Source organism: Calidris pugnax, unplaced genomic scaffold, assembly GCF_001431845.1.
Source record: "Calidris pugnax isolate Ruff unplaced genomic scaffold, ASM143184v1 scaffold54, whole genome shotgun sequence".
Classification (NCBI taxonomy): Eukaryota; Metazoa; Chordata; class Aves; order Charadriiformes; family Scolopacidae; genus Calidris; species Calidris pugnax.
In genome coordinates this window covers 7,939,795-7,965,964 of record NW_015090864.1, presented here as the reverse complement: position 1 = coordinate 7,965,964, position 26,170 = coordinate 7,939,795, and the positions used below count along the sequence as shown (strand labels likewise).

Below are 26,170 nucleotides of genomic sequence, written 5' to 3'. Positions count from 1 at the left end.
TAAGTACGACATTATTTCTTATAATTTAGAACTCGCAGCAATATGCTAACATGCTCATTACAACTTTGTTCAACTCTCCAATTACATCCTTCTGCAGAAGGTTGTAAGAATTAACCATTACATGGTTACAAGTCACTTCATTAGCCCTAAATTAATAACACCTGGTTTCCAATGGATTTATGACTTGCAATTGATTAGCTCTGATTGAAGCTCTTCCCATGTTTGGTGCACACACAGGGTCTCTGCTGAGAGGTTTCTCTCCTAGATAAGACAGGGACTCAGAGGCAATTTTTCCCTCAGTTGGGGCACTAGCCCCTTTTATTTTACGTCTCTCCCTTGCAAGAATTTCATTACCTTTCATGTTTCTCCCTCTGCCATCAAAATAAACCACCCAGTTCAAAGTTAAAGGGGAAAGCAGGCTACAAATACTTAATTCTAACCTCACAATTTTTTGAGAAACAAAGCAATCAGAAAAAAACAGCTGACTACTCTACTTTGATCACACAATCCTAAAAACAAGAGCAAATTCAAGTTATTACGTATCCAGAGATTTTTTCTACAGTGAGGAAAAGGATGAATGAACTATAATCTGGAATACTTCTTTGATCTTTTTCAAATGGCTTGTCAAAGTTGTCTAACCATTGCTATATTGCTATAAGTCAACATTTATACATAAACAAGTGAATTATAATGGCACAAAGGCATTTGACATGTAACAGAGCAAAAAAGGTAGTTCTGCAAGATAAAACATTCAAGTCTAAAAGTAAATTTGTCTTCAGCTCAAGAGCTAACATACTACATTTAATAAAACAAACATGAGATATGTACACAGTGACACTTAATTCCTAATCCTAATATGAGTGATAACCTATGCAAAATTTATAAAGTACTTCATAAGGGAAGTCCATATTATAATCATTTTATAACTCAGTGAGCCATGAAAAGATTAAGTAACTTTCTCAGGGTCACATAGCAGGCTGCTAGGCAAAGTAAGGGAAAAAAACCCAAACCACACAGGGCAACCAAATCACAGTTCTGGATTGTCTGTTAAACTTTCCCTCCTCCTCCTTACGAAAGAGGAATTACACTGACTCTTTGCTAGTCCCTCGTTTACATAAAAAGGCAGCAAGGAGTCATTGTTCCTTCAGGCAAAAGGAGCAAGAGTCCTCCCAAAAATATTCAAGCCATTTTATTTCCTTTTAAAAACTGTTGCATACAAGATTAGCTGGTTTGCGGTACTTCTCAACTTGCAAAACCAAAAGTGAACAGAATTAACATCTAATTTCACAGTCAATTTAAAAAAAATTAATTTCCAATTTTTCTACACTGATGTAAACACACTTCAAAGATGTCAATTACAATGCCTTTACAGATACTCCTTGTCCTCCAATTTCTTTTTCATCCCAAATTGTGTTTATTGGCAAAGCAACTTACTGTCAAAAGAAAACAAATAAAAGATACTTGTTTTCATAAAAAACCAATTACAATTACTTTAAAAATGTTAATAAGGCCTCCACATAGTACTAAATGCTGCTGAAGAAAACTGTTTCATCTGAAAAATGCAATATTTTCTAATAGAAGAGTATCTCTGGTTAAAGTGTTCATGATAAAATTATACAACGTAAATTTACTTAATGAAACTATGGTTTTACTGCTCAACCTCTTTATACTTCAAAGAAGAAACACAGCAATTTAAAAACGCTGTTATGTACAAGATACGGACGTCACAATTCCTCAACTACATGTCCTTTAAGAAAAACTTTCTCCATTGAAAACAACCAGGTATGCACATGGCAATCAGAAGTCACAGCAGGTTTCTGAAATCTGCTTCTTTCAAATACATCTGATCTCTACGCAAGTAATTTACTGTGTGATACCACACAGATGTTCACAAACATGTACTTTCCTCCTTCAACACTGCACACGTTAACAGAGCTTATCCTTTGTGTTTTATACATTTGGGAAACACAATATACAGGTCTTTATTTCAAAATATTTATGATAATATCGCATTAACTAATTTTTCTTTTGCTTATTTTGATACTCTGAAAACCATTTGAACTAAAAATTTAGGACAACAAAACTGAAACGATGCAAAAAGGTCTAGAATCATGCATTCTCTCCATTCACAGAATTTAAAAAAAATATCAAGCAAAATTAGCTTAGTGAAGCAGCTAAGTTCCTTGTTTGTTTTAGAAGTCAGAAACATAAGAGAAGGCAAGGTCATGCAATGCCATTCCCATTTTTTTATATAAAAAACATGAAGGCATTTAGATGCCTGAAGTAATGATAAAAATCATTGCTGATTTTTACAATAAATATATATTACTGCTTTTTAAGCTTAGAGATTATTTCAAATAGCCTTTTATTATATTAAATAAAATAAGGATTCTATTTATACAGGAAGAGTCAAGTAATAAAATGAAGCCCATATTCCTTAAGACAAGATGCATTCATGCCTCTCCCACTGGAGGGACTGGTTCAACAATTTTACAGTTAAACAGAATTAATTCTACTCTCAAAAATCCATTGACCTTAAGCTTTTAACAAACATTTTCAACTGCAGAGTGTATTGTCAATATTTACAAATCCTTAAAATTATATTTCACTAGAACAGCTTTTATTTGCTATATTAATATTTCCTTGCAAATGTATGCTTATCCATATCAGAGAAGAAGAAACAGCTGCTACTCACAGGAAATCTCTGGGGTCCTACAGCAGGTCTTGGCTGGGCTGGAACTGGCAGCAAGGGCACTGAAACAAGAAGCACCTTTTAACACCATTTGTTTTACCTAACAGTTGTTGCTGTTATTTCCAAAAGCAGTTGCAGTAAGAACCCCTGATTAAAATCTGCTACATTCACCCTCAAATGTCACAGTTCCTACAATTAACTTTAAGCAACCATTCCCTCCCCTGCAACATGCAACAGGGCAATTAGGATTCTCCTAGTTAATTTACATAATTTAATTCCATATTTTCCAGAATTAAATTGCTCCTTGTTGCAGGAAGGAAAACTAGAATACTTATTCAGCCAGAGACATCCTGTAGACAAAGCTGACAGAGACTCTAATGATAATTTCATGTTTCAAATAGAAGGATACACGATTAATTTGCCTTTTCAACTTCACACTTCTCAAAATTTCGTAGGTATCTCCCAGTCTCACCAAACTCCCACAACAAGCATAAGCATAAGGCTCTACTGGTATAAATCACTGTTCATAGGAGGGTAAAATGAGGCAGGCAGTGGCAATTAACAGCAAGCGAAAAATACTTCATCTGGCCTTGACATCATAATGGTATTTGCAACTGTGATCACAGTTTGTGCAGTCACAGAGCTGCTGAACTCAGATGAAAGACTGCTATTTCACAGAGACACCAAAAAGAATCAGGAGACCCTTTTCCTGAAAAGTAACCTCCAAAATTAGTATTTCAGGGGGATTAACTTGGATGTTTCATCCAAACCACTGCATTTCAAAAGACAAAAAAATATTTCCCAAAGTATTCACTTAATATCATGGCATAATGCACAAAGCATCTACTGCTGGATCAGCTCGGGGACTGAATCTTTATTGCAGTGCCCAGTATATGACAGATCTCCCATTTTCCAATGCAGGTTTTTTCTTGAGTTGTCCAAGTGGTTAAAATGACAAATGTTTCAATGTTAAACAGAAGGCCCAGGGAAGTTAAATAAAGCATTTCAAAGCTGAATTTACTAAAAACTTTTAGTAAGGTTATTTTTCTTCATATTTTTTTCAGCATTTCTGAAAGTGACAGAAAAACACTTCCCACACACATTTAAGTATCAACTCAGTAGACAACTACTGTGTTACACTTCAGATTAGGAAAGATGTTAAGAAATGTAGCTAGTTTAAGGGAGAAGTTGGGTGCACCTATCAACAAAGGAATTTGCTAAGACGCCTCAAAAATCCCTTTTTCCCCTTAGTAACTGAGACACAAGAACTGATGCATTAGTGGTTATTTTTAGTTCATGTCTGTGTCTGCTTTCTATCCACTTTTGTTAAGTACTTGTGGTTTACTAGTTCAGGGACTAACGGGGTAAACTAATTGCACCAGTCTTTCAGCACCCACGGACTGCGCGCAAACTTTGTATTAGGTTACACCAGAAAATTAGTTGAATGGTCTCATCTCAGCTTCTAATGAACATCTGTCGATATCGAACAGCTACGGCCACCTGGAAAGAACTGACAGGGTGCTCTTGACAGATCTAGAGCTAAAATAGCTCAGGTATTACAGGTCAGAGAGGCACTGAGAAAAACCGTGTTAGGTGGGAAATGCAGAGAAATGTGAACTGAACAGGGCACTTGTGTCTATTTCCATATCCTGCCTCTGGCAGTAGCATATAGAGATATATATATTTTAAGCAAATTAATTTAATACTCATGAAAGATAGTTCAAACTCTGTGCCCTTTCAATCCTTGGACATTTGCTGAAACAGCAAAGAAGTTTCAAATAAGTGTTCATCTTCCTCATGTCAAATCTTCCACAGGTTTGAAAGTATGTTTCAAAAATAATGCACAGCATGTTTTTAGACACTATTTTAAGAAGATTAAATTGCTTTTGGCTGTAAATGCCAATGCTATACCTGAAAAGATCAAGAAACAATTCCCATATTGATTATTTAGGAGAACTATAATGTAATTTTTCCCAGGACAGCAAAACAGTTTTTAAAACATAAATGGCATACTCATCTAGAGAGTTGCCATAAACTGCTCACTAGTTCATATCATTTTTGGCAGCCCTTCAGCATCATTGAAATAGTTATTTATGGTATAAACATTAAGGAGGGAAAAACCTCAATACCTGTATTGAAGTACGCTGAATTTCATAGTATTTTATAGTGTGTTTCATAATATATCTATGTACAGCCTTCCAGTACTTGTAAATTGATTATACTCAAATTTGGACATGCATTCAGCCAAAAATTACTACTTAAACTCAAAACATTTATTTATGAAGCTTAAAAGACAAAAAATAGGAGAAATTTGTTTGAAACAACACTGACTTGAAAGTTGTCTATTTTTTTGAACCAAGATTCAAGGGAGATGGTAACCACTGTAAGAGATTTGCCTTTGAGACATCAAAGGAATAAGTCAATGATAGGATTCTTCAAGAGTGGTTCAACTTCCTTTCAGAATGACGTATCTGGCTACTAGAGCTTACATATGCTACTTTACATACATGAAAATTTCATAACAATTTATGGGAGTTTTGAGTGTCTTACAAAGTACTGATATATTTGATGCATTTCAAGACTAACTCAAACCCAAAAGATGTTAAGAAAGTATATTTCTATGATTTGCAGCTAGAAAAAGTGTCCCTGGTGCTGACAATTAGAAGCACGTCAGCTTAATCCTGCTATCAAATTAGAGAGGAAAAAACATGACAGCACACCATTAAAATTACCAGAACCCGAGTGTGAATATCATGCACTTCCAGATGTGGCATTTTTAGCTTCCCGACATCACATTTTCAACAACAGAATCCCAATAAGCTCTGCACCTATCTGGCTATATTCTCAAATGTGTAAAACCCTTCAGGGACCTGGAAATATATTCAGCCAAGGAGGAGCAGGACATCATCAATAACGTGAAGTCAGCCTGATCTTTCATACAGAAAGTTACCCCAAAATACATGACACTGCATGTGGAATACCCTGATGTTGTCAACTACCAGTCTCTTCCAACTGGGGGCATCACATAGGTGTATTAAAATGAAGAGGACCTTAAGAGGAAGTTTAGCTTAGCTCTTGCTACACCGGAGTTTCTGTCTACCTGAAGTGATTGCTTAAAAACTCACCTTAATATGCAAATGCCATTGAATATTTTAGAATTATGCTTTTCTTCCCTGAAGAAGACAACTGATTTCCTATAGGTGTGCAAATAGATACATTCTTGTAATGTAGCTGTACTGCTGCACACTGTGAGACTGAGATGCCCACTACTCTCAACCACACCAGAAGACTCAGCTTCCCATACGTGCTCTCTAATCAGGAAGATTAAAATTCTACAGTGGTTTAAGACTGCATTTAATAGTATGCTGCATATCCATTAGCAGAAATATTCAGTAGTCTTGCTGAGGATTCCTTCAGTAAAATGGATGGCACAAAGGCCATCATGTTAACATTTCTGCTGAGAGCTGCCCTAAAAAGCGTAGCACAAAGACTGCTTGTGTTAAGTTTTGGAAAAAAAACTGCAGGCCACGAGTCAAGCTATTGCGAACATGGCACTAAGGAGAACTGAGGGCATGTATCTTGTCAAGGAAGGAGAGCAGCTGGTTCCTTTCACAGAGCAATTGCAATGCAAGGGGTGCCTCAGCCTATGCTCACCAAAATAACTGGGTGGTCATTCTGTGAGTGATTGGCTGAAGCTGGAATGATGTGGGAAATGATAAACTGCAGTACTTACCTAGTTTTGAAAACTGACATTTGCTACTTTTTAAAAGCACATTGTCTTCTCAGTTTCCATTTTTACTGCTCTTTACAGGCTTTACAGTAGAGTAACAAAGATGATGAAGAAGTTGAAAAGGCTTTACTATTTCAGCTAGCCGCAGTCCAACAACATTATGTCTTACTTCAGGGAAAACACTTGTCTCAAGCTTAAGGAAAAAAAAAACATCAGCCCAAAGCATATTCCCATGAAGTGATAAACAAACAAATTGTTGCTTCTCTGGCAAAGAATAAGATGTCACACTTGTATGACTAGAAGGGTGTTCGGAAAGCTCACCTTGTACGGGCGTCACTACTGTCCCCTTGAAATGTGGATTTATGTGTATGTTCTTCGGTTGCTGCGGAGTCACTGGAGGTGGAGTCATCATTATTCTAGGCGTTTCTATCTGAGGGGGCATATGTAGCCCTGGAGGAGGAGAAGAATGATGCTGATGCTGTAAAGGAAGCAGAGATTGTAACTGTTGCTGCTGCTGCTGTTGTTGTTGCTGTTGTTGCTGCTGCTGCTGTTGTTGTTGTTGCTGTTGCTGCTGCTGGAACAGACTCCTAACAGGTTGCTGGTGTGTTGGAATTAACCTCTGTGAATGAGTCTAAAGTCAGACAAAAGAATAAAATCAATAGGCTTAAAGTCAAAATATCCTGACATAAACCAGCACAAACCCAAGACACCTTTGACCAAATTAAGGCCAAATATGAACAGAAAAACTTCTTTCCCATATCATCAACCGGAACTGTTAAGAACCATCAGCACAGGAAAGCAAAGAACAATCGAAGACATTCATGTGAAAGAGGACGGCAAAGCACAAGGAAGCACACAGGGAATGCACACATTCATAGCTTATTTTTGGCAGGGAAACTGCCTAGTTCCACGTGTAGGGTTCTGCACATGTCACTGGAAACTGTCATCAACTGCAATAAAGTACGTGTGATCGTCACTAGAAACCTGGGTACTAGTACCAGGACAAACCCACTAACTTTTGTCTCACCTATAAAAGAGCCTCTCTAACAAAACAGACCTAACAGCAGCAACAAAAGTCAAAATACAAATTATGGTAGATTCTTAAGATATCAGTTCAGCCCACCTATCTATATTGCTCAAAGAAAAAAACTACTTTGAAGATACCTTTCAAAGGTACTTTTTGTGACACAGAAGAAAGTATCTTGCTGCTCAACACTCTCAAAAACAAATGGCCAAAATCATAATAAGAAAAAATATTATCTTTCTCTTCAGAGACATTTTTCTGCTTCTGAACTCAGCCTAATCCAGTAACTTCCAAATGGTAGTGCAAGAAGATTCCCAAACAGGCAACCTTTTAGTAGCAAAGATGTGACACCATTTTTTTCAGCAGCCATATACATAAAGCAAAGCGGCTACAAAGTATGCACAAGAAGATATTGTGATGACCACAATGTTTACAACATTTAAGATCAAAATAACTGGCAAAGACTGCAGCAATACAGAAAAAAAAAATTATTCCACCTTCGCTGTTTTTTAAAGCATGAAATACGCTAAACTGCAGGGCTCTCAAGCGCTGAGATATCCACCGACTCCTGCCAGTGATCAGCACCTACAGTTACTGCTGCTGGAAAAAATCCCCTTTGTTTAATACAGATGACCTTGTCCTGCAAAGACACACACAGGCTTTGTTCTACAATCTCAGCTTCCAGTACATTTTAAGACAGTTAACAAAATAACTGTGGGCTACCCCTTGATCACACACTTCCTGGGTTTTTTTTTTTGTTTTAAATGGAAAAAGTAACATCTTTTAGTTTGTGATAGAGGTGGGGGGGGCGGAGAGTAACAAAGCTAAATTTCATCTGAAGTCCCAAGACACTAATTTATCTAGTGGTGATAACCTTCCCAGGGTTGTATTTGCCTCCACAGTAGCATGGCAGGTATACAAATAGATTTTTTTAGAAGTATCAGCAAAAATATTGGTTTGACAAAAATCAGTAAGTATTTTACAGAATCATATATTTTAAACTGAATTATGATTAATAATGTGGGACTGAGCATGTTTCTATGATGCATGTAGAGGATTTCTCAGAGGAATTAACTTTTTCCTCCATCCTTACGCAAACCAGTAGGTAAACCTGATTGCACTGTATGAGTCAAAATCCACTTTTCATTTGGAGGCCTCGAGACTCCTCAAATTGAGGCTGATAACAGGACATACTTTCACAATCACCACATTACGTAAAGCCTATCTTGACTAACAGTGCCTTCAAAGAGCAAAAAGTGTACATTGAGTATATATTCATCTTCGTAAAGATTATTTAGAATGCGCTTTGCAACAATTTCCTAAAAGCACATTGAAGGAATACGAAGGATTAAAAGGTACCATTGTGGATGGCTGGTTTGGCAGCAGGGCAGGCCTGTGATCCTTCATTCTTCCCCTATCATTGTTGTCTCTCCTTTGTTCTCCCATTCCATGGCACATAACGGAGCCTCCTCTTCGCCCTCCTCTCCTTGAGCCGTACCGCCCCTGTTTAAGTTGCCTTTCCCTCTCTTCAAATTCTAGCAATGCTGCTTTGGCTTCTGCAGAAAGTTCTGTTGAAAGAGAGAGACGGGGGAAAATATTTTAGTTTCATGCTGAAAGATGGAAAATACAAGGAAAAAAACATTGCTAGAACTACAGAAGCATCCCTGCAACTAACACAAAATTTGCAGGCTCTTTGATCTCCTTTAGGTGGCATGTTAACATTTCATTAAAGACATCTTTAGAAAGAAAAAGCACATAGATACTTTTATCTGTTGCACAGGCAAAAAGCAGCGTGTAAATGAAACAAGCATGAACAAAAAGGTTTGGCTGCTTTTTTTGTTTTTAAATGCTATTGAAGTTTTCCTTATGCTCCAGGAGGATGCTGTGGATTATCTTAAACAACGTAACACTTATCTGCAGAGATGTCAGGCAATGAAACTCCCAGTAAACTTTACTGTAAAGTGTATGTTGTCTTCCACGTGAACAGATTTTATCCACCATCTCTTTTTTGCATTGACTTGTTCCAAAGAAAAACTTCTGGTAGCTGGTTTTCCAGTATATAACTACTTAATATTTATTCTACTGTATGTGATTTAAGAACCAGTTGTACTTTACAAGTGATAATTCCACTTAGGAGAACTTCAAAAATCAGTGCTCAGCTCAGGTCAAATACATGGCCACTGGTAACACCCACCCAACTCACACTGCAGGTAAACACCAGAGAACAGATGGTACTCAATGAAGACTGCCAAATTTGCTTGAAACCTGGGACAATGCTGATAACACCAAGAGAAAACTATGCTGCAGCAGGTCCAGGTAATCTAATTACTTGGAAATACAGAAAGTCTACAACAAACTTCAGGAAACACATCATGACAGTACGGGTAGGGCCACTCACCAGGATTCAGTTACTTAAAGGGGATAAACCAACCCAAACACGCAGCTGAGGATTTTGCCATGTGCCAGTCAGATCCCTTGTTACTGCTAAAATTGACTTCTGCCTCTAACAGGGCAAAATTAAACTACTCTACAAGAAACACACTCCTGGCAAATAAAAACATATTTTGAGTTCATATAAATGGCAATTAGTGCAAGAATTCCTGTTTTCCATATAAACATAAAGGAGACTGAGTACAGGAACCACTTTTCAGGAGGAAGTGTTTTTACTTGCTAATACTACACATAGTGGCTATAGTATCTGAATATCAGAATAAAAATGGTTTGCATCCAGCAGCTGAGACACTACTACTACATCTCCACATCATTACATATCCTCCATCTAGAATACATAACTAAAGCAATAAAAAACTATTACAATTTCTTGTGAGTCTAAGAGCCAAACCTACTTAAACCACCACCTTAAACATCTTCATAAGTAATCTCAATTAGTCTTTGAAGTTGAGGATTGACAGGAGGGCAGAAGGGGGTGAGCGCCGCACATTCCCACTGCAGCACTTGTTCTTACTTGGCTCTAAAAACCACCTGCACAACTGAGCTGCAAAGACTGGAAATTTGCGTGTCCCAGTTTTCAAAGATATTCAGCTCATCCAGAAAGCAGGAGCTTTTTGATTTAAAAAAAAAAAAAGTTTAGAACTTGCTGACTATTTAAGGACCCAGCAAACATAACAGATTCCTAGAAGCCCAGGATTTGCCATATGGTTTCCCATTTCGTCTCATCACCAAAGTGCAGAATTAAGTTTCTCTACCTCCTTTTCTCTCCCCTCTCTTACACCACAATTAAGTGGCATAAAGCCTTAATTTACAACCACACCAGATACTCTCATGAAATGCTACCTTGGCCCTAGACACCTGCCTCAAGAGATCAGCAGAGCCCAAGACAATCAGGCTTTATCAGGAAAATCACATAGCACTCTTACAAAGGGGCAAGGAATCCCATTCCCTAAAGTCTGACTGTAGTATTAAACGTACACACTATGGATTTCTGAGGAAAATTAAGACAAAATGTACTCCTGTCCAAAGCAATCAAAAGCATTAGAATGCAACTAAAACAACCACCTTATCCATCCAGGATGAAAAAAGCTGGTTTAATGGGAAAAATAGAGCTCTGCTTTCAAGCCTCCTTCCTATCCACACCTGCAGCAAGTTCAGTTTCTTTACAGGCTTGCAAGCATGAGAGGGCCAACACGGGCTTTTAATTGGTCTGAGGGAAAGAAAGATTACCAGCTCCCCTATACTTCCGAGGAGAAATGGTGCCATTACACTGCAAAGCAACCGCTCTCCTCCCTTTCACCAGAAACAATCCAAATCCTGCAAGGCAGACTGCTGGTTGGAAAGTTGTTTGGGGTTGTTTTTTTTCCAACAGTAGGACAGGCAGGGCAATTTTTCTGCCATCTTGCACACTAAAAGCCTGAACTCTGCAAGGCAGTTCGGAAAGCAAAGTTCAGTCATTGCAACAAGTACCTACCACTGATACTCATTCAAGACGATAAGAAGCTATTTCCTATTAAACAGATTAGAAGTCACATGTGAGGAAAGCAATTCTTAATGAACCCAGGAATAGAGCTCGGCTTCCTACAAGGCCAGATTATGCCCCAGTCTCTCAGCCTCTTGAGCACACATTGAAGGACACTGAATAGAAACAACTTTAGAAGAAAAATTGGGCTGCTCCAAACCAAATGACTTCAGAGGTCTGTATGGATTAAGCTTGGGGAAGAGATGATGACAGCATCCAGGGCCAAGTCAGTCCTGATGATCTTTGATGTGCAGGCAGGAGCTTTTTGATTTAAAACGGAAACTAATAAACTGTTTTCCTACTCAACGCAAATATTCTCAAACTTTAAAGACCGTGTCTTTAAAGGCACAGTCCACGTACTCAGTTTTTCAGCCAGAAAAGTGAAAATGTGTAACACTGATCTTGAGAAAAATATCCCAACCAAAACAGCCCCTCCATGAATTCACTGCAGCAAGCATCATTACATTCACATCACATCCATGACCACAGGTACTTCTCATTCGCCTTAAAACGGAAACTAATAAACTGTTTTCCTACTCAACGCAAATATTCTCAAACTTTAAAGACCGTGTCTTTAAAGGCACAGTCCACGTACTCAGTTTTTCAGCCAGAAAAGTGAAAATGTGTAACACTGATCTTGAGAAAAACATCCCAACCAAAACAGCCCCTCCATGAATTCACTGCAGCAAGCATCATTACATTCACATCACATCCATGACCACAGAAGCCCAATAGAATGACTTTTTTTTTTTAAAAAGGAATGTAAGATTGCACTAACATCAAGCATGCTTCCCCACAACACAGCACTGACGGCTACAGTGTCCTACCTGTAAAGAATTTTGTTTACATACAAAACCGTGGGTTCAGAGCCTTCAAGACAGACTGCAAAAGCAAAGACTCATGCAGTGACCTAAAGCCATGAATATCTCAAGTACTTTATATTGCTATCAATCACCATGCAGCAAAATATACAGTCAACTCAATTATTAGGTGGCTTATTTATCAAATTTGAGAGCATCATGCAGCAAATAGAGATCGAGGAGAGGAGGCTTTTGCAGGGAGGGGAGCAAGGAAAATAGTCCCTATCTTCCCTGAAAGCAAGATCAGACTGCTAACCAGAAAAAGAGGTGACAAAACATTGTCTTTCCCTCCCTAAACTCTTCCAAAACACAGCCAGGTATTCCCAGGAAAAGGCCCACGGCTGCTCCTTGGCTAAGAGCCTGTGTATGTCGTGACCAAAAGACACTGAGCCAGGCTGGACACTACCATGTCCCCTGGACAGCACACACAGGCTGCTGCAGCACAGGGCCACCAGCTCCTGTCTACACCAACCCTGTCTACACCAACCCTGAACACAGGGCTCTGCAGCTACATTGCTTTGGGTGGCTCCCCGAGAGCAACAGCACTTCAAATCCCCAGGTTTGAGAACGCCAGAATCCCTGTTATCCTGTATAATGCCAAGATTTTCAATACAAATCACACTCCAGAACAGCTATATGTATATATTTACATACATATAAATCTAAACAGAGCAAGAGAATATGTTCTCCCTGCACTTTTTCCTGCCCATGGTGCAGACCTGCAACCTGATCACACCAGGCGCTTCTGCACACACTGCAACATGACAACAGTGAAACTGTTCACTTTAATTTCCTCATCTTGCCCAAAGTCTCAGTCACTAGTTATCAGACTGAACACAAGCCAACTAAGCAGGACACAACAAAAAATACTACCCCATCAAATGATCTTTGTTATCACTTTGCAAATGGCTCTGCGTAACTGTAGGGTTTTGTTTTGTTTTTGAAATTAGGTACAGAGAGAATACTTCAGTTTGGCAATGCTAAACAAAGCCGTTTCTCCACACTCCTTAATGAGTAATTAAATCCAGAGCATAATGACAATTCCAACTCTGGGAAGACTTAAACTACATGCACTGAAAGAAATTACATATTTCTCAAACATGACAAACTCAGTATCTCTAGAAATCAACTGAATATTTGTCCTACAGTACACCCTCTTTAAACTTTTCAAAACCACTACTGACATTATCTTGGATAACGAAATGCTTAGGAAAAAATCTCAGCTACATTCACAAGAATATTCTATATTTTTACTTTTTTTTTTTTTACCAGCGCACACTTATTCTCATTTTGACTGCACAGTTCTCACACACAGTTAATGCAGTGAATCAGCAATTATTTTTCTAGTGTCTCTAAGTGTCAAGATTAATTTCACTATCGCTGGTAATAAAATGGTTTCAAATGACATCTTTAATCAGCAAGTAAGAATGCACTCCTCCAATAGAGACAAGCTGTCACAAAAGGTCACCAAAATGTGACAGGATGGAAATTACGTTTGTAACTTCAACTGAAATGTTAATTCCTCTTTAAGTGTTTTCTCAACTATGTTCAGATTTTAAAGTAAGGAGATGTAGCTCTGCAATAAAGTTCCATTTTTAAACCAGTAGCATCTGTAAAAATTTGCTCTATAATCTCAAAAGTGAGCAGATACTTATACGCAAACAAGTATTTTTTGCTGTTTAACTTTCCACCACTTGGTCAATCATTTGGTCTCTTTATCAACAAATTAACACGAAAAACTAGTATGAATAGAAACCAACTCACAACAGTAAGATCGTATTTTTGCCAAAGATTAGTTTCAAAAAAGGTTCTTTAGATTATACAATCACCCACATTTGTATCACCTTTTCCTTCTATCTCAGAGCTACATCCCCAAACACTTAAAATTACACTTAAGTCTAATTCAAATCACTGTGCCTTTACAGTCAAGCTCCACTACAAGTTTTCTTCTCATTGGCTGGTCTTGTCTTTACATTAAACTAGAGAGTAAATCCACAGATATACAAAAGCATCCAATTGTCATTGACCTTGCAATTACGTGCAGAGATCTAGCTATTTCAGTGCACTCTTGCACCTTTTGTATAAATAATATATGTTCTGTATGTGGTATGTAGAAATATGGTCTTACACTTGAAGAGACATGTGGAATGCACCTCAGCTAAAATATCCCTTGCCATTGTACTACTCTGAAGGGAACCCTCTAGAGGCACAGTCTTATTCTAATGAGAATCAATTCCTAATTATTGAACCAATAATGGCCTGAATGGAGGCCCTTAACATATACTTTGCCTTAAATTGCAAGTAATAAGAGCTATTTGCTAAATATGAACAACAGACGAGGAAAACCTTGATCCAAGATCACACACTGACGTCTCACTCGCAGCACGACGTGGGCTACGCAAATACCACTGTGAAGGTCTGGCTCAGCCTCTGCACCTGACTCCTCACGGCTCAAAAAAAGTTGTCTTGGCCATAACACCTTTGTTACAGAATTATGGCTTTTCAATTTTTGCAAGCACAGTAAAAGCCCAAACTCCTTGCAACAGAATTATAGCCTACTAATTATTCTATGAAACTCGAGAGAAAACTTCTTAGCACTAACATCCTTTACAAAGCAAGGCTTTTAAGGGAAGTGGAAAATTTCATCAGGACAAGATCTGGCAATCTAGGTATGTGCTCTGGGAACATAATTCCAAAATGCCCTGTTGTCCCAAAGACACTGACTTATCTGAAAAGAAAGCAGAAGCACCCAGATACTAAGCTCACACTGCACAGCACCCACCTTAAAGCAATCCTGTGTAAAGAATTCATCCTGAGTCTGGCAAAAGTTGAAGCATCATCAAAAAATACATTTTCCCCAAATGGTATGTGACAATTAGCCAACAGTATCTGATAATTTGCCTTAATTAACAGCTTCCCTGTCTTGTATATCTTGAGTCTCTTCAAAAGATCAGGGTTTTTTCTTCATAGTTTGAATTGATATTTTCGTTCAGTAACAAAACTGTAGGAATGGTACACCTTCCTGAAAGGAAAGCTTAATTTCTGCCCTAATACCATCTTTTTAATTTGACTTTTTATAATTATTTATCACCACTAACAGCATGAAAAGGCAATCCAGCTATCCCCAGAGGGTCTGATACAACACCAGTATCACATACCCAAGTACCCAGGGCACATGAGGGGCCTTGAAGTTAACTCTCAAAACCACAAACCAATGTGATTTTATTTATAGACTAAGACAGAATGGCTGCAAGAAAGCTGCAAATCTACTGCTGCTTCTGAACTAGCTGTGGCAAATTCCTTAGCTACATAGAGCAGTGTTACTAGAAACAAACACATTTGTGTTATGCTCAAATACAAAGAAAATATACCCTTTTAGACACTGCCTAAAGAATCAAGGTAGTATAAGAAATCCAGATTGTTCCATGTTAGAAAAGCTGAACCCCCAAAACAGGGGTTTCCATATTTTTCTAACACACTCCCCAGCAAGTTACAATTTCTCTAGGCCAATCCAACAGTAGGAACAAAACAGGTTCACAGCACGCTTATGTTCCTGGGGGAAAACAGCAAACATGCAGGTATTTCACAGCAGAATACAAGTAACAAGATTTGTGTTATCAAGTGAAAATCTTCCAAGGATGTAAGTCCAAAGGAATTCCTTAAGATATATTCCACCACAATACGTAGTAACACACAGATCAAATAACTGCTGCTTGAAAACAGGAGAGCTTTAAAAGACACCACCAAAAGTCTCAAGGAACAAACATTGCACTGGTTTTCAAAACACAATATGATTAAACATTCATCCCATGGAGACAGACACTACACATACTACAACAGACTACAAATGGATTTGGACAACTAGATATAAGCCAGTCAAGCTAGAGGGCAACTCTTCTATTTTTTGCCGTTGAAGTCTTTTCTAAAAGTTCTGGAAAGCCTGCCTTTTACTTTATTATAGCTCTTTAAAATAATCCATTGCCACAAAACCTCACCCAAAGTTTCTGGAATGTTTCTCCTTTCTCTTGTCACATCCGAGAGCCTAATTATTGTTCCTTCTTTCCGTTCGGTTTTGAAACGTAATCGTCCAGACTCTTCATCATCATCTTCCTCTTCATCAGATTCTTCTTTTGTTTCTTCTTGAAGTTCCAGAGATTCGATAGCTGCCTGTATTGCAAAATACAAAAGACACACAAACTGAAAAAAATCTACTTTCTTGAGGTCTTTGAGTTTTAAGAGACAAAGCTTTCTTTAAAGGTCCCTTTGAATAAGTTTTGCTGGCAATATACATTATCATCACACATGACTCAGTGAACATTTAAGAGCCTGATGAATTTTTTACAAATATAAAGATTTGAAGTATGTAATAAATTATATAGTGAAATCTACTGAGAAAACCCACTTTGCTACAATATTTAAGGGAATACGGAAACTCCAAATAGAACCGCTACCTGATTAGTAGCTACTTTTGCACACAGAACGACATTTATCACTGAATTGACTAAGACCCAAGCCTGGAATATGATCAGATTCAAGTAATACAAACATTTAAAGTTTTTTTTATATTTGTTAACAACTGTCAGTAGCATGCTTTTTAAAAAAAAAAAAAAATCCAACAACAAAACCAGATAACCTTACAACCCAATTGAATTCCTCTAGGTATATATATCTGTATTGTCTTTACTTTTTCTACTCCTTGAGTGTTTCCCGGTTTTAATTCAGCAATTGATAAAGAGAATGGAGAACAGAACTAGATAAAATTTCAATATGCTAAAGTTGTACGTTGGAATGCTACTCTCTTGTCCTCATTTACTTTCCAGTTCTCTCTATAACAGAGAACATTTATTTAGATGAAACAATGTCCCAAATGAAAAGGGATCTCTCAGCTTTGAATTAAAAAAAAAAAAGGAAAAAAAATCAATTTCATTTTCCTGTGCTGGTATGATAAAATTAATGTTCAGAATGTTACACAAGTTATATTTGATTTCTAGAGTTGAAAATTAGAAGTATTCTAATTAGTATGATTTTCCATGAAATATTTGGTTACTGTGTATTTGCTTACTTCCTGTGCAAGCCTTCTTGCTCATTTCTTAGAGCCTGCACATGCATGTTAATTTTCTGCAAAGCGACTAAATACATCATAACTTATGTTGCTGGAGGACAGTTAAAAAAATGAGTGAAATATAACATGCAAAAAATGGTTTAATTTCCTAATTAACCAGATGGTTGCAGTAATTCATATATGAAAACGGCACAGCCAGTGTGTCAGTCAGGTGGACAGATACCAAGTCACAAAGAAGAAAACGAATCAATGGCAGAATGGTCCAAGAAATTCTAAGTTTCTTTATCCAGGAGCTCAACTGCATCCAAAACCAAACGAAACATGGAAAGGAAGATTAAAGACAGGATCTGGAAAGACAGCTTCTACAGCAAATGATACGAACTCAAGCTCAAAGGCACTCCAACTTCGGTCTGGTGAATAAAAGATTTATATAATTAGTTACTGGGCTTTAATGAGCTACTGATCCCAAGCTATTTTCATTTTGTCATCTTATCTCAGAACATGTTTTATCCCTTCCAGGCAAACATTCAAGCGCTGTATTTCCTGACCTCACAAAAAAAACTCTAAGATTTAGCTAAGAGAATAGTTTAAGTCTATAAAAAGCTTTAAGGCTTATATTTAAAAAAGATATTTACTTTTCTGTAACAACTGTATCATGTCAAAAAAATGCAGCTAAAAACAGCAGTCAGGATAGCAGTAAAAAAAAAAAAACAATACCAAACCTCAAGATTGAAAAAAATCTAAACCTCAAAAACAAACCGAAATTGAGCACAACTGGTCTGATTAACATATCCATGTACAATCAAAGCACCTCTGAAGACAGCCAGTTGAGACTCATGGAACAGAGGAGGGATGTTAGCAAGGAAAGAGATTCTAACTTGGCTTAATAAAAACAAACAAAAACAAGGGAGAAAGACAGGGTTAGCATTTTACTTTCAAAAGAGGGACTCCCAAAAGAGAAAGGAGTAGCAACATATCTATCAAATCTATGTTTTTTAAATATCATAAAGCCAGTAATTTTACTGTGTTAATGTTTGTCTTTAAAAACTTTTAATCAGGATTTGGAAGTCAGAACTGGAGCGGCTGTTTTGCAAAACATGCTCTCTCACTACAGTGAGCCTCTCACTTCAGAGCATAAACCCCAGACACATGCACTCTCTATGTCCATGCCCCTTAAAAGCTACACTGGAATTCCAGTTTTTATTCATCCAATACTGGTCTCAGTCATGTAATCTCATCTGTGAGTGCAAAGCTTAATGATTCAAGGCTCTACATGTGGCTCAGACTGCAGAATTAGGAATAGAATGGTTAATACAGTCTGTATTGTCCTGAAAAATTTTGCAATGCTTTAATGAAATGCTACAGAAAATACCTGCGGGAACTCTGTTGGCTTTTGCTAATTATTCGTTCAAGAAAAAAAAAAAAGCATTAAAAAAATGGAACTTGTAACATACTACAAGACAAATACTTTCTTATGGAACAATGAAAAATATTTTTCAAACTTTTCCAGACCAGCACTATTTTATTCTTAGCCACTTATACCAATTCTGTAATCTTCTGCGTCTAACTCACTTTATTCATCAGTATCATGCTCATGCCACCTCTTAACAAACAACAGCCTTACAAGCATTAAATATCAAAGTCACACACAAAAAAAAAATAATCAAAGGAGCTAATGAAAAAGCAGGCACCAAGGAAAGGCAGTGCTTAAGAACGCTAACTGACCCATGTCCAAGTCTGATTACACGTATTATTGAGGGATTTATATTAGTTGTGATGGAGACACAAACGTGTTTGACAGCCAACCATATGTTCCCTACATATAGCTCCAGGAAAGGTTGCCTGAGCTCTGTAGGAGCACACACCCTTCCCCCGCAATTTGTTCAACAGTTGTAGCATGCAAGACTACGTCAGATCATCTTTTCCAACTTTCAGCCTAACAGGATGAGTTGTTTTGCCAAAATTACAGTATATTAATGGATTCTATGTTCCAAAAAGAAATTTGTACAGGAAAAGACAAGTGCAGACAGAATTAATACATACTGGGACTTACAGGATTCTATTTAATACTTGCTAATCGTGAATATCTCTGCATAGACATGAACAGTCCTTGAACAGCCACTCGAGGTCACTTGACTGGACTATCCAGCCAAGGCTACTTAGCAGCTCTCCTCAAAGGGAGCTTAACATTTCCCATTATGGCACCTTGTACAAAGCTACCAAAGAGCTTTGCTGACTCTTCCTTATGAAGAAAAATAACGACCTTTCTTCTATCACAAGGTCAGAGTTTTCTGCCATCCTCATTAAATTATTATGCCATAAATCCCAGTCACTAACCAGAACTCCCCATGCTGGGTTATGATCTGCTATGGAGCAAGAGTGAGAGCTCCAGCTCAAGTTGCAGGACTGGTAACAGACATAGCCCAAGGAAAGGAGGAGAAAACACAAATCAGCACGATAAATCCTGATCTTAGCACTGGATCCTCTAAAGATGGGACTGTCAGGTGTTCTGGAGAGCTTTGTGCCAGAGTGCTACGATGTACAGAAGAGGTAAGTGTTGTAAAAGCTAAACCAGATCCCTTCCAGCTGAAACGTTATGAAGGTGAAACGAACTTTTATTAACTGGCTAGAAAATATGCAGTGGAGGCTTCTACCAGAGACTAAATTCCAAGGGCACCTCCACAGATGAAAAAATGGGAATAAAAACAAAACCAAAAGCTTCTGAATAAGTTTAAAACTCAGTTGTTTTGATTTAGACTCTTTTCATCATTTTCCTCCATGCTGATACGTAGCATGTTCTTTTTGAACAGAAGGACTTAAATGCAGAAGTTCTGACTAAACACAGATGAACAATCTCTCAAACAGACACACTGGCCTTTTTTTCCAAGTCTGCAGCCTATCAAAGTGAAAGCAGTGTGCAGCACTTCTTGATGCAACATTCTCTGGATTAAAGTCCTCGTCATTTCTTATCAGCATAACCCAAAACATGGTTTAAATTTATGCAATGAGAAACCCACTATCACATATTTCACAGGAGACTAGCTCCAATATAGAACAAAGAAATTATGAATCCTAATTTTAGGAGGTTAAATGTTTATGAACATTTTATAGAAACAATTAGTGGTATTTTTCTTCTAAAAATATTTAGGACATGATAATTCATGTATTTGACAGTTTTACCACACCTAAGAGCTGCTGAAACTTTTGGATACTGGGTTTTGCTTTGAAACTTCAGAAGGCAAAAATATTTTCTGAAGCATTGCTAAATTTTTCAAGGAAGCTCCACAGAGAGTGTTATTTATTCAAAAACCAGGTTCTAAGCAATGTTTCAAATTAAATACCAAGTGAAAAAAGCATGCCTTGAACCTGATCTGGCCAAGGACATGAACTTTTCCTGTCTCTTCCTCCCACCTCCCACCTGAGCATTACTCTTAACACGGCTGTCACCCCTCTTATTCACCAGTTTCCCTTCATCACGGTCCAGTTCCCCAGCCATTCAGCTTTTCTCTTGGCTAACAAAATTTCTCTATGCAATATAATAAGAGGCTTTATTTGGTTTTAATGTGGAAACTGCTTAAAATACAACACTACCAAACACTTTTCTCTACCAGCTCGCTCTCAGTTACTCAGGTGCCAAATTTCAATCAAGAAATAATAATGCTATTTATTTGTACAGCATCTATTACATTACATAACTGTACGTATGCCTATTACATCTATCTATTGCACACACAGCTCCATTCTTGTGTTGCATTTTTTAGAGGAGAATGCCAACAATAACCCTTCTTTACAAGCAGCAAATGTTACAGGGTTTAAGGAGGAGTGCTGTTATATAACACGGGAATGAAGAATAAAACTATTCAGAGCTGGAGGCACCATCTAACCACAGAAGAGAGAGAAGTGCACACTATACAAAGGTTCTCTCTTGGTGGCATTCTCATTTGGAAAGTGCAACCCTATAGCCAAATGTAAATGAACTACATATGAAATAATAAAGGAATAAAAACGGTACTATTTTGGAAACAAGAAACCTGTGGCAATCTGCAAGTCATGACAATAAAGCCAGGATGTAGATTATCTGAATAAAGATGTGGCCAAAATGTTCACATTACGTTACAAACAAATTCTCTAAAAGGTCTTTCAACAAAATAAATTAAAAGCTTACTTTGATGTTGTTTTTTTGAATGAAAGAAATCCAATTGTGATTTAGACAAATTTAGACAACGCGATTATTACAGAATTCTTGCTAGTTCATACTCCAAAAATTAAGCTGTAGTTATTTAAAGAAATAAGTTTGCCAGTGAATCCCAGCTATGTATTTAACTTTACATGATGTGTAAACATCATCTCATACAGACTGCGGCTGCAGATAGCACAGGTGCACCAGGTTGCTTTTAAAACACCACAAGGAAAGTGAATGAACAAAAAGTGTTGAAGCGTTTCACAGTTCTTTGGAAGGGTAGATTTAATACTTCAGAAGTAGGAAATTAATTATGTTTAAGGTATATTTGGTGTAAGATGTCATGCTTGCAACAGTGAAGACTGAACAATGCAGGTGGCCCCTTCCAATGCATCTTTCTTCTAGCAAAGAATGTTGCTTTATTATGTTTGATATAACTAGAGAGTATCACAGCACACCCATTTGTTAGAACTTCACAGAATGCTGCTGTGTCTTTGAGGAATTAATTTCCTGATGAGTTAAAGCTCCAAAGAGGGAACACACTCTGACTACACTTCTCAGCAGGTAATCCATTCAATCCTATTTAATTAAGAACTGGAATAAAAGTAATATTAAAGCAGATTCCTGGTGGGGAAAGGAAAAAAATCCCACATCAAAAACTTGCTATAAATTAATAACAACATTCATACCACCATTCCAGGCTATAACCAGTGAACATACACTTGACAGTTTTTGGCATAAGCTTATCGCAAATGAAGGAACTCATCATTTTTCCTAATCGAAGAACTAAGATAAACTTCATAGAAATTTCAGTCCCAACACAACTTCTTTCAAAACAATCTCAACTTTGCCTTTCTGACATACAGAACCTTCCATGTTCATGCTCCTCCTCAAAGTGGAATACCTGAGAACTGTATCTACATTCCCAACCGCAGCAAATAATGCGTATGAAAAGCAAGGCACCACAGCTATTGGAGACTTAACAGACAGCTTGCAGTATTACTGTTATTCTCCTACCCAAAAGGGTCCCTGAAGTTTCTAACGTTGAAGATTAAACAGGAACATTTTGAGCTCTCCCTTATGATTCTCATCCCAAGGGAGAGAGGAGATCTGATGGATCTGACAACATAGGTGCTACCACAGTTCATCTTATACAGAGTAGTATAATTCAACTAATTCAACATCAGCAAAGTTTCATCAGTTCTTACCCAGCAACGTGGACAATTCTACAAAGTCAAATTCCTGAAACAAACTAGTTATTTTAAGGTTTAATTTAATAAATTCACAACATACCTCTTCTGATTCATTTGCTATTGTCTGAGATTCCTCCAGCTCCTCATCAGCTGTATATTCTTCTTGTTCTTCCATTCCTTGCTGACCATATGATTGCATGTAATCTTCATCCTAAGGCAATGACACAAGAAGGTGAAGAGGCACAGGCTAACTTTACAGAATGGCAAACTCGTTAAGAGATGGGATCTGTATGGATTGTTACTGTTTCCAGTACTAGAAGAGAATTGTATCTATCAGAACTGTCAATGATAAGTGACATATCATATAAGGTATAATTAGCAGGGCTTTTAACTAGACAGTAATTTCAGTATTATCAGAAATGTAACCAAAACGATTTTCATTCAGATTCCAGTAATGTCATTGTAAAGATCCAACCTACTACTGTTTGGCCTATCTACGTCTGTTACTTCTACATCCTTTGATTACGAATTCATGAAGGAAACACTGCAGTATTTTCTTACCAAAGGAAACATGCATCTATAATCTATATACACATACATTAACATCAGATTTTACCCCATCAAAAAAATTAAATTCTTGAAACATTCTGCAAGTGCTTACATATGAATGGGTTCAAATCTTAACATGAGAGCAAAATCTTTCTTAAATTGCTTGTATTTTAGAACACCTCACTGATCACATACAGTTTTAATTAAGATTAGATCATTTCACTAACAATTAAAGCCAGAGCATGTTCTCTAATACACTGCTTAAATTATATTGAATTATGCAGGTGACATTTTCTGAACTAACCTCCAATCTCTTTATTCAGGTTTAGACAGTTCTCACTTACAAAAAGGATGAACGAGCAGGACATCAATCACTTTCGGATATTAGCACCTTAAAGATGTCTTTAGCAGGTCAATAATCTTTTCACCTTCGAAGGACTTTATCAGATCTTGTCTAAAGCCTGGATAAAAGCTTTTGCATTAAATACTTCTAACAATTGCCAGTGTATCTCCACCACACAAAGCTGTTTTCTTCCTTAAGGATACAATCCTCAAGGTCATGATTCTCAACTGCCTTCCAGCATGACAAAGGAGCATTACCTACCGCCAAACAAGCTGTCAACACAAACTTTGTCACAGCCTAGATAAAGAAACTGGCAGACAGTGATAATAGGTCTAATTTCCCCTCCTCCCTAGGGAGGTAAACAGATTTCAAATCAGTCTAAAACCCTATGCACATGAAGCAATGTTATCTTCGAAGATACAATAGAAAGAAACTCACTGGAAATTCATCTAGGGGCTCATTGATTTCAAGGTCTAGCACTTCATCTTCTTCTCCAGGCTCTTCCCCATATTCTATTTGGTCTTCTGTCAGTTCAGGATCATTGCCTTCATAATGTCCTTCCTCTGCATACTCTGAAGCATACACTTCAGGTGCTTCAGATTTGTCATAACCAATTTCATCTTCCCCTTGGTCATACTCAGACTCATGTTCTATTGATCGATCGTTGATGGTCTCAGAGAGTTCGTATGACGTATGAAGCATGCTAGATGTAGCATTGAGGCTAACTGTAACACCTTGAGAACTATGGTATAGGGGGACAAAAAATAAAAATCAAGAGGTTGAAGTGTAACAGTCAACTACTCCCAAAGATTTAGCAAAGCAAAGCCAACAAATACAAATTCTCTAAGTTGGTGGACAAAATTATACCTCACACACTATTTGACTCCATGCCATATTCTCATAATGCATACTGTACTGCAGCTTATCACCAGCTGCAGGCTATTTGACCAGGGGAATCAAACCAACCAGATGGTTTAGCAGGTCAAACTGGCAGAAGTCCTGCTTGGTAACCAAAGCTGACTGCATTCAATTTTAATTCCAAGACTAACAAAAAAATACACAAAATTACTAAAACTGCATCTGTTTCCCCATCTTTCAAAATAAGCTAGTAAATTATTTTTATGAAATGCATTAACATTGTTCCTTCTTAAGTATCTTGAATTCAAACTTACACTTTTATGACAGATTTAATATTCTACTCAAAATAATGTAAAATAAATCGTGAAGAACTGCCATTTAAATGCCTAACACATTCTAAACTAGCAACAGTATTAACACAGACAGTAAAAAAAAGCAATCAATATAAAAACTGGAAAGATTATAATCTGGAGGAAAAGCAAAACTCAGAATTTACTGTTTACAACAATTCATGCCATTGACACAAAAAAGTGACCAACTGCAGACTAGTTATAAAAGCAAGGGGGGTGTCATTGATTTGAAGGGTCTGGGTACAAGGAAAACAAAGGTTGGGGTTTTAAGTTACATTCTTAATATTCAATATTTTCATAAGTTTGGGGGAACAAGATCCAGGCAGCTTTGAGCTATTTGCATCTATCAGACAGGGGAGATTTAACACGAAACCCAAGACATTATGCAGGATTATCATTATCCTCCCAACTATAGAGGCATAAATGAGTTTGAATGGAAATAGAGAGAGAAAGGAAAGGAATGGAGCAAGGCTCTCACTACCCAGCAATAAAACCGCTAAAAATGCAAGACCTGTCTACAGAAACCTGCTTCCACTGAGCACTATTATCACACTTGAGATACTTTCTCAACACTTCTGCAGTCACACAGCCATTCTTGCTGCCCAGGGCTCACAAGGAGGAAATGCAGAGCAGAAACAAGCAGGGACTGTAACAAAATGGGGAATTCCCCATTTTGAAGGGAACACTCCAACCCTCATTCCCACAGGGAGTAAAACAGCAGCAGTAAAACTCTCAAAAAAAAAAATAAAAATGAAGAGACTAATGGTCTGAATTATCTCACCACACCCTCATCAATCCAACACAGGCACAGGACTCCTCATCCTAATTCCAGCCAAGGATACAAAGGAGATCTCAGAGCAACATAGATACACACATATTTTAGACATACATACATGTATATCTATTCATACTCCTTCAGACAACATGCATACAGAGCATGCAACAAGGAAAAGCTGGCAAAACACATAGGCCATTACAAGCAGCAGTGGCGCTGCATCACTCCTGCATCACAAGCATCTTCTTCCCCCCTTCAGTCCAGCTTGAAAAGTAAGTGTCACGACACTCATTTTGACTTGTAACACCCATAATTCAGTTGTGGAGCTGTATCACCAGAGTATTCACAGGGCAGAATCCTCAGTAAGCTCCCAGAGCAGTACCTGCTCAAGCTTATAAACTCTGCACTAAATTTTCTGCTGTGTAATTGTTCACAAATATTTAAGCTACAAATCAAGCCTTACAAACTATGAAGCTCAGACTTCACAGGACAAGGAAGCCTACAACAATACCAAGGCGGAACAGAACAAGAGCTCTGTAAATATTTATAAATAATTCTATATGCACGGGAGATGACAGGTT

At 37.6% G+C, this 26,170-nt stretch overlaps 1 protein-coding gene across 7 annotated transcripts in view; it reads right to left on the bottom strand.

The window, feature by feature from the left end:
- RBM33 (RNA binding motif protein 33) overlaps window positions 1-26,170 on the bottom strand; it is a 95,516-nt gene that overhangs the window by 53,136 nt on the left and 16,210 nt on the right. For 6 of the 7 annotated variants that reach the window (XM_014944946.1, XM_014944947.1, XM_014944949.1 and 3 more), the window contains exons 5-10: window positions 24,045-24,348; window positions 22,815-22,925; window positions 16,275-16,446; window positions 8,806-9,014; window positions 6,744-7,053; window positions 2,696-2,754 (exon numbers count right to left, since the gene is read on the bottom strand). In XM_014944946.1, coding sequence (XP_014800432.1) covers window positions 2,696-2,754; window positions 6,744-7,053; window positions 8,806-9,014; window positions 16,275-16,446; window positions 22,815-22,925; window positions 24,045-24,348 — 1,165 coding nt within the window. The remainder of the gene's footprint in view (window positions 1-2,695; window positions 2,755-6,743; window positions 7,054-8,805; window positions 9,015-16,274; window positions 16,447-22,814; window positions 22,926-24,044; window positions 24,349-26,170) is intronic. The other variant, XM_014944948.1, reaches the window with a different exon arrangement.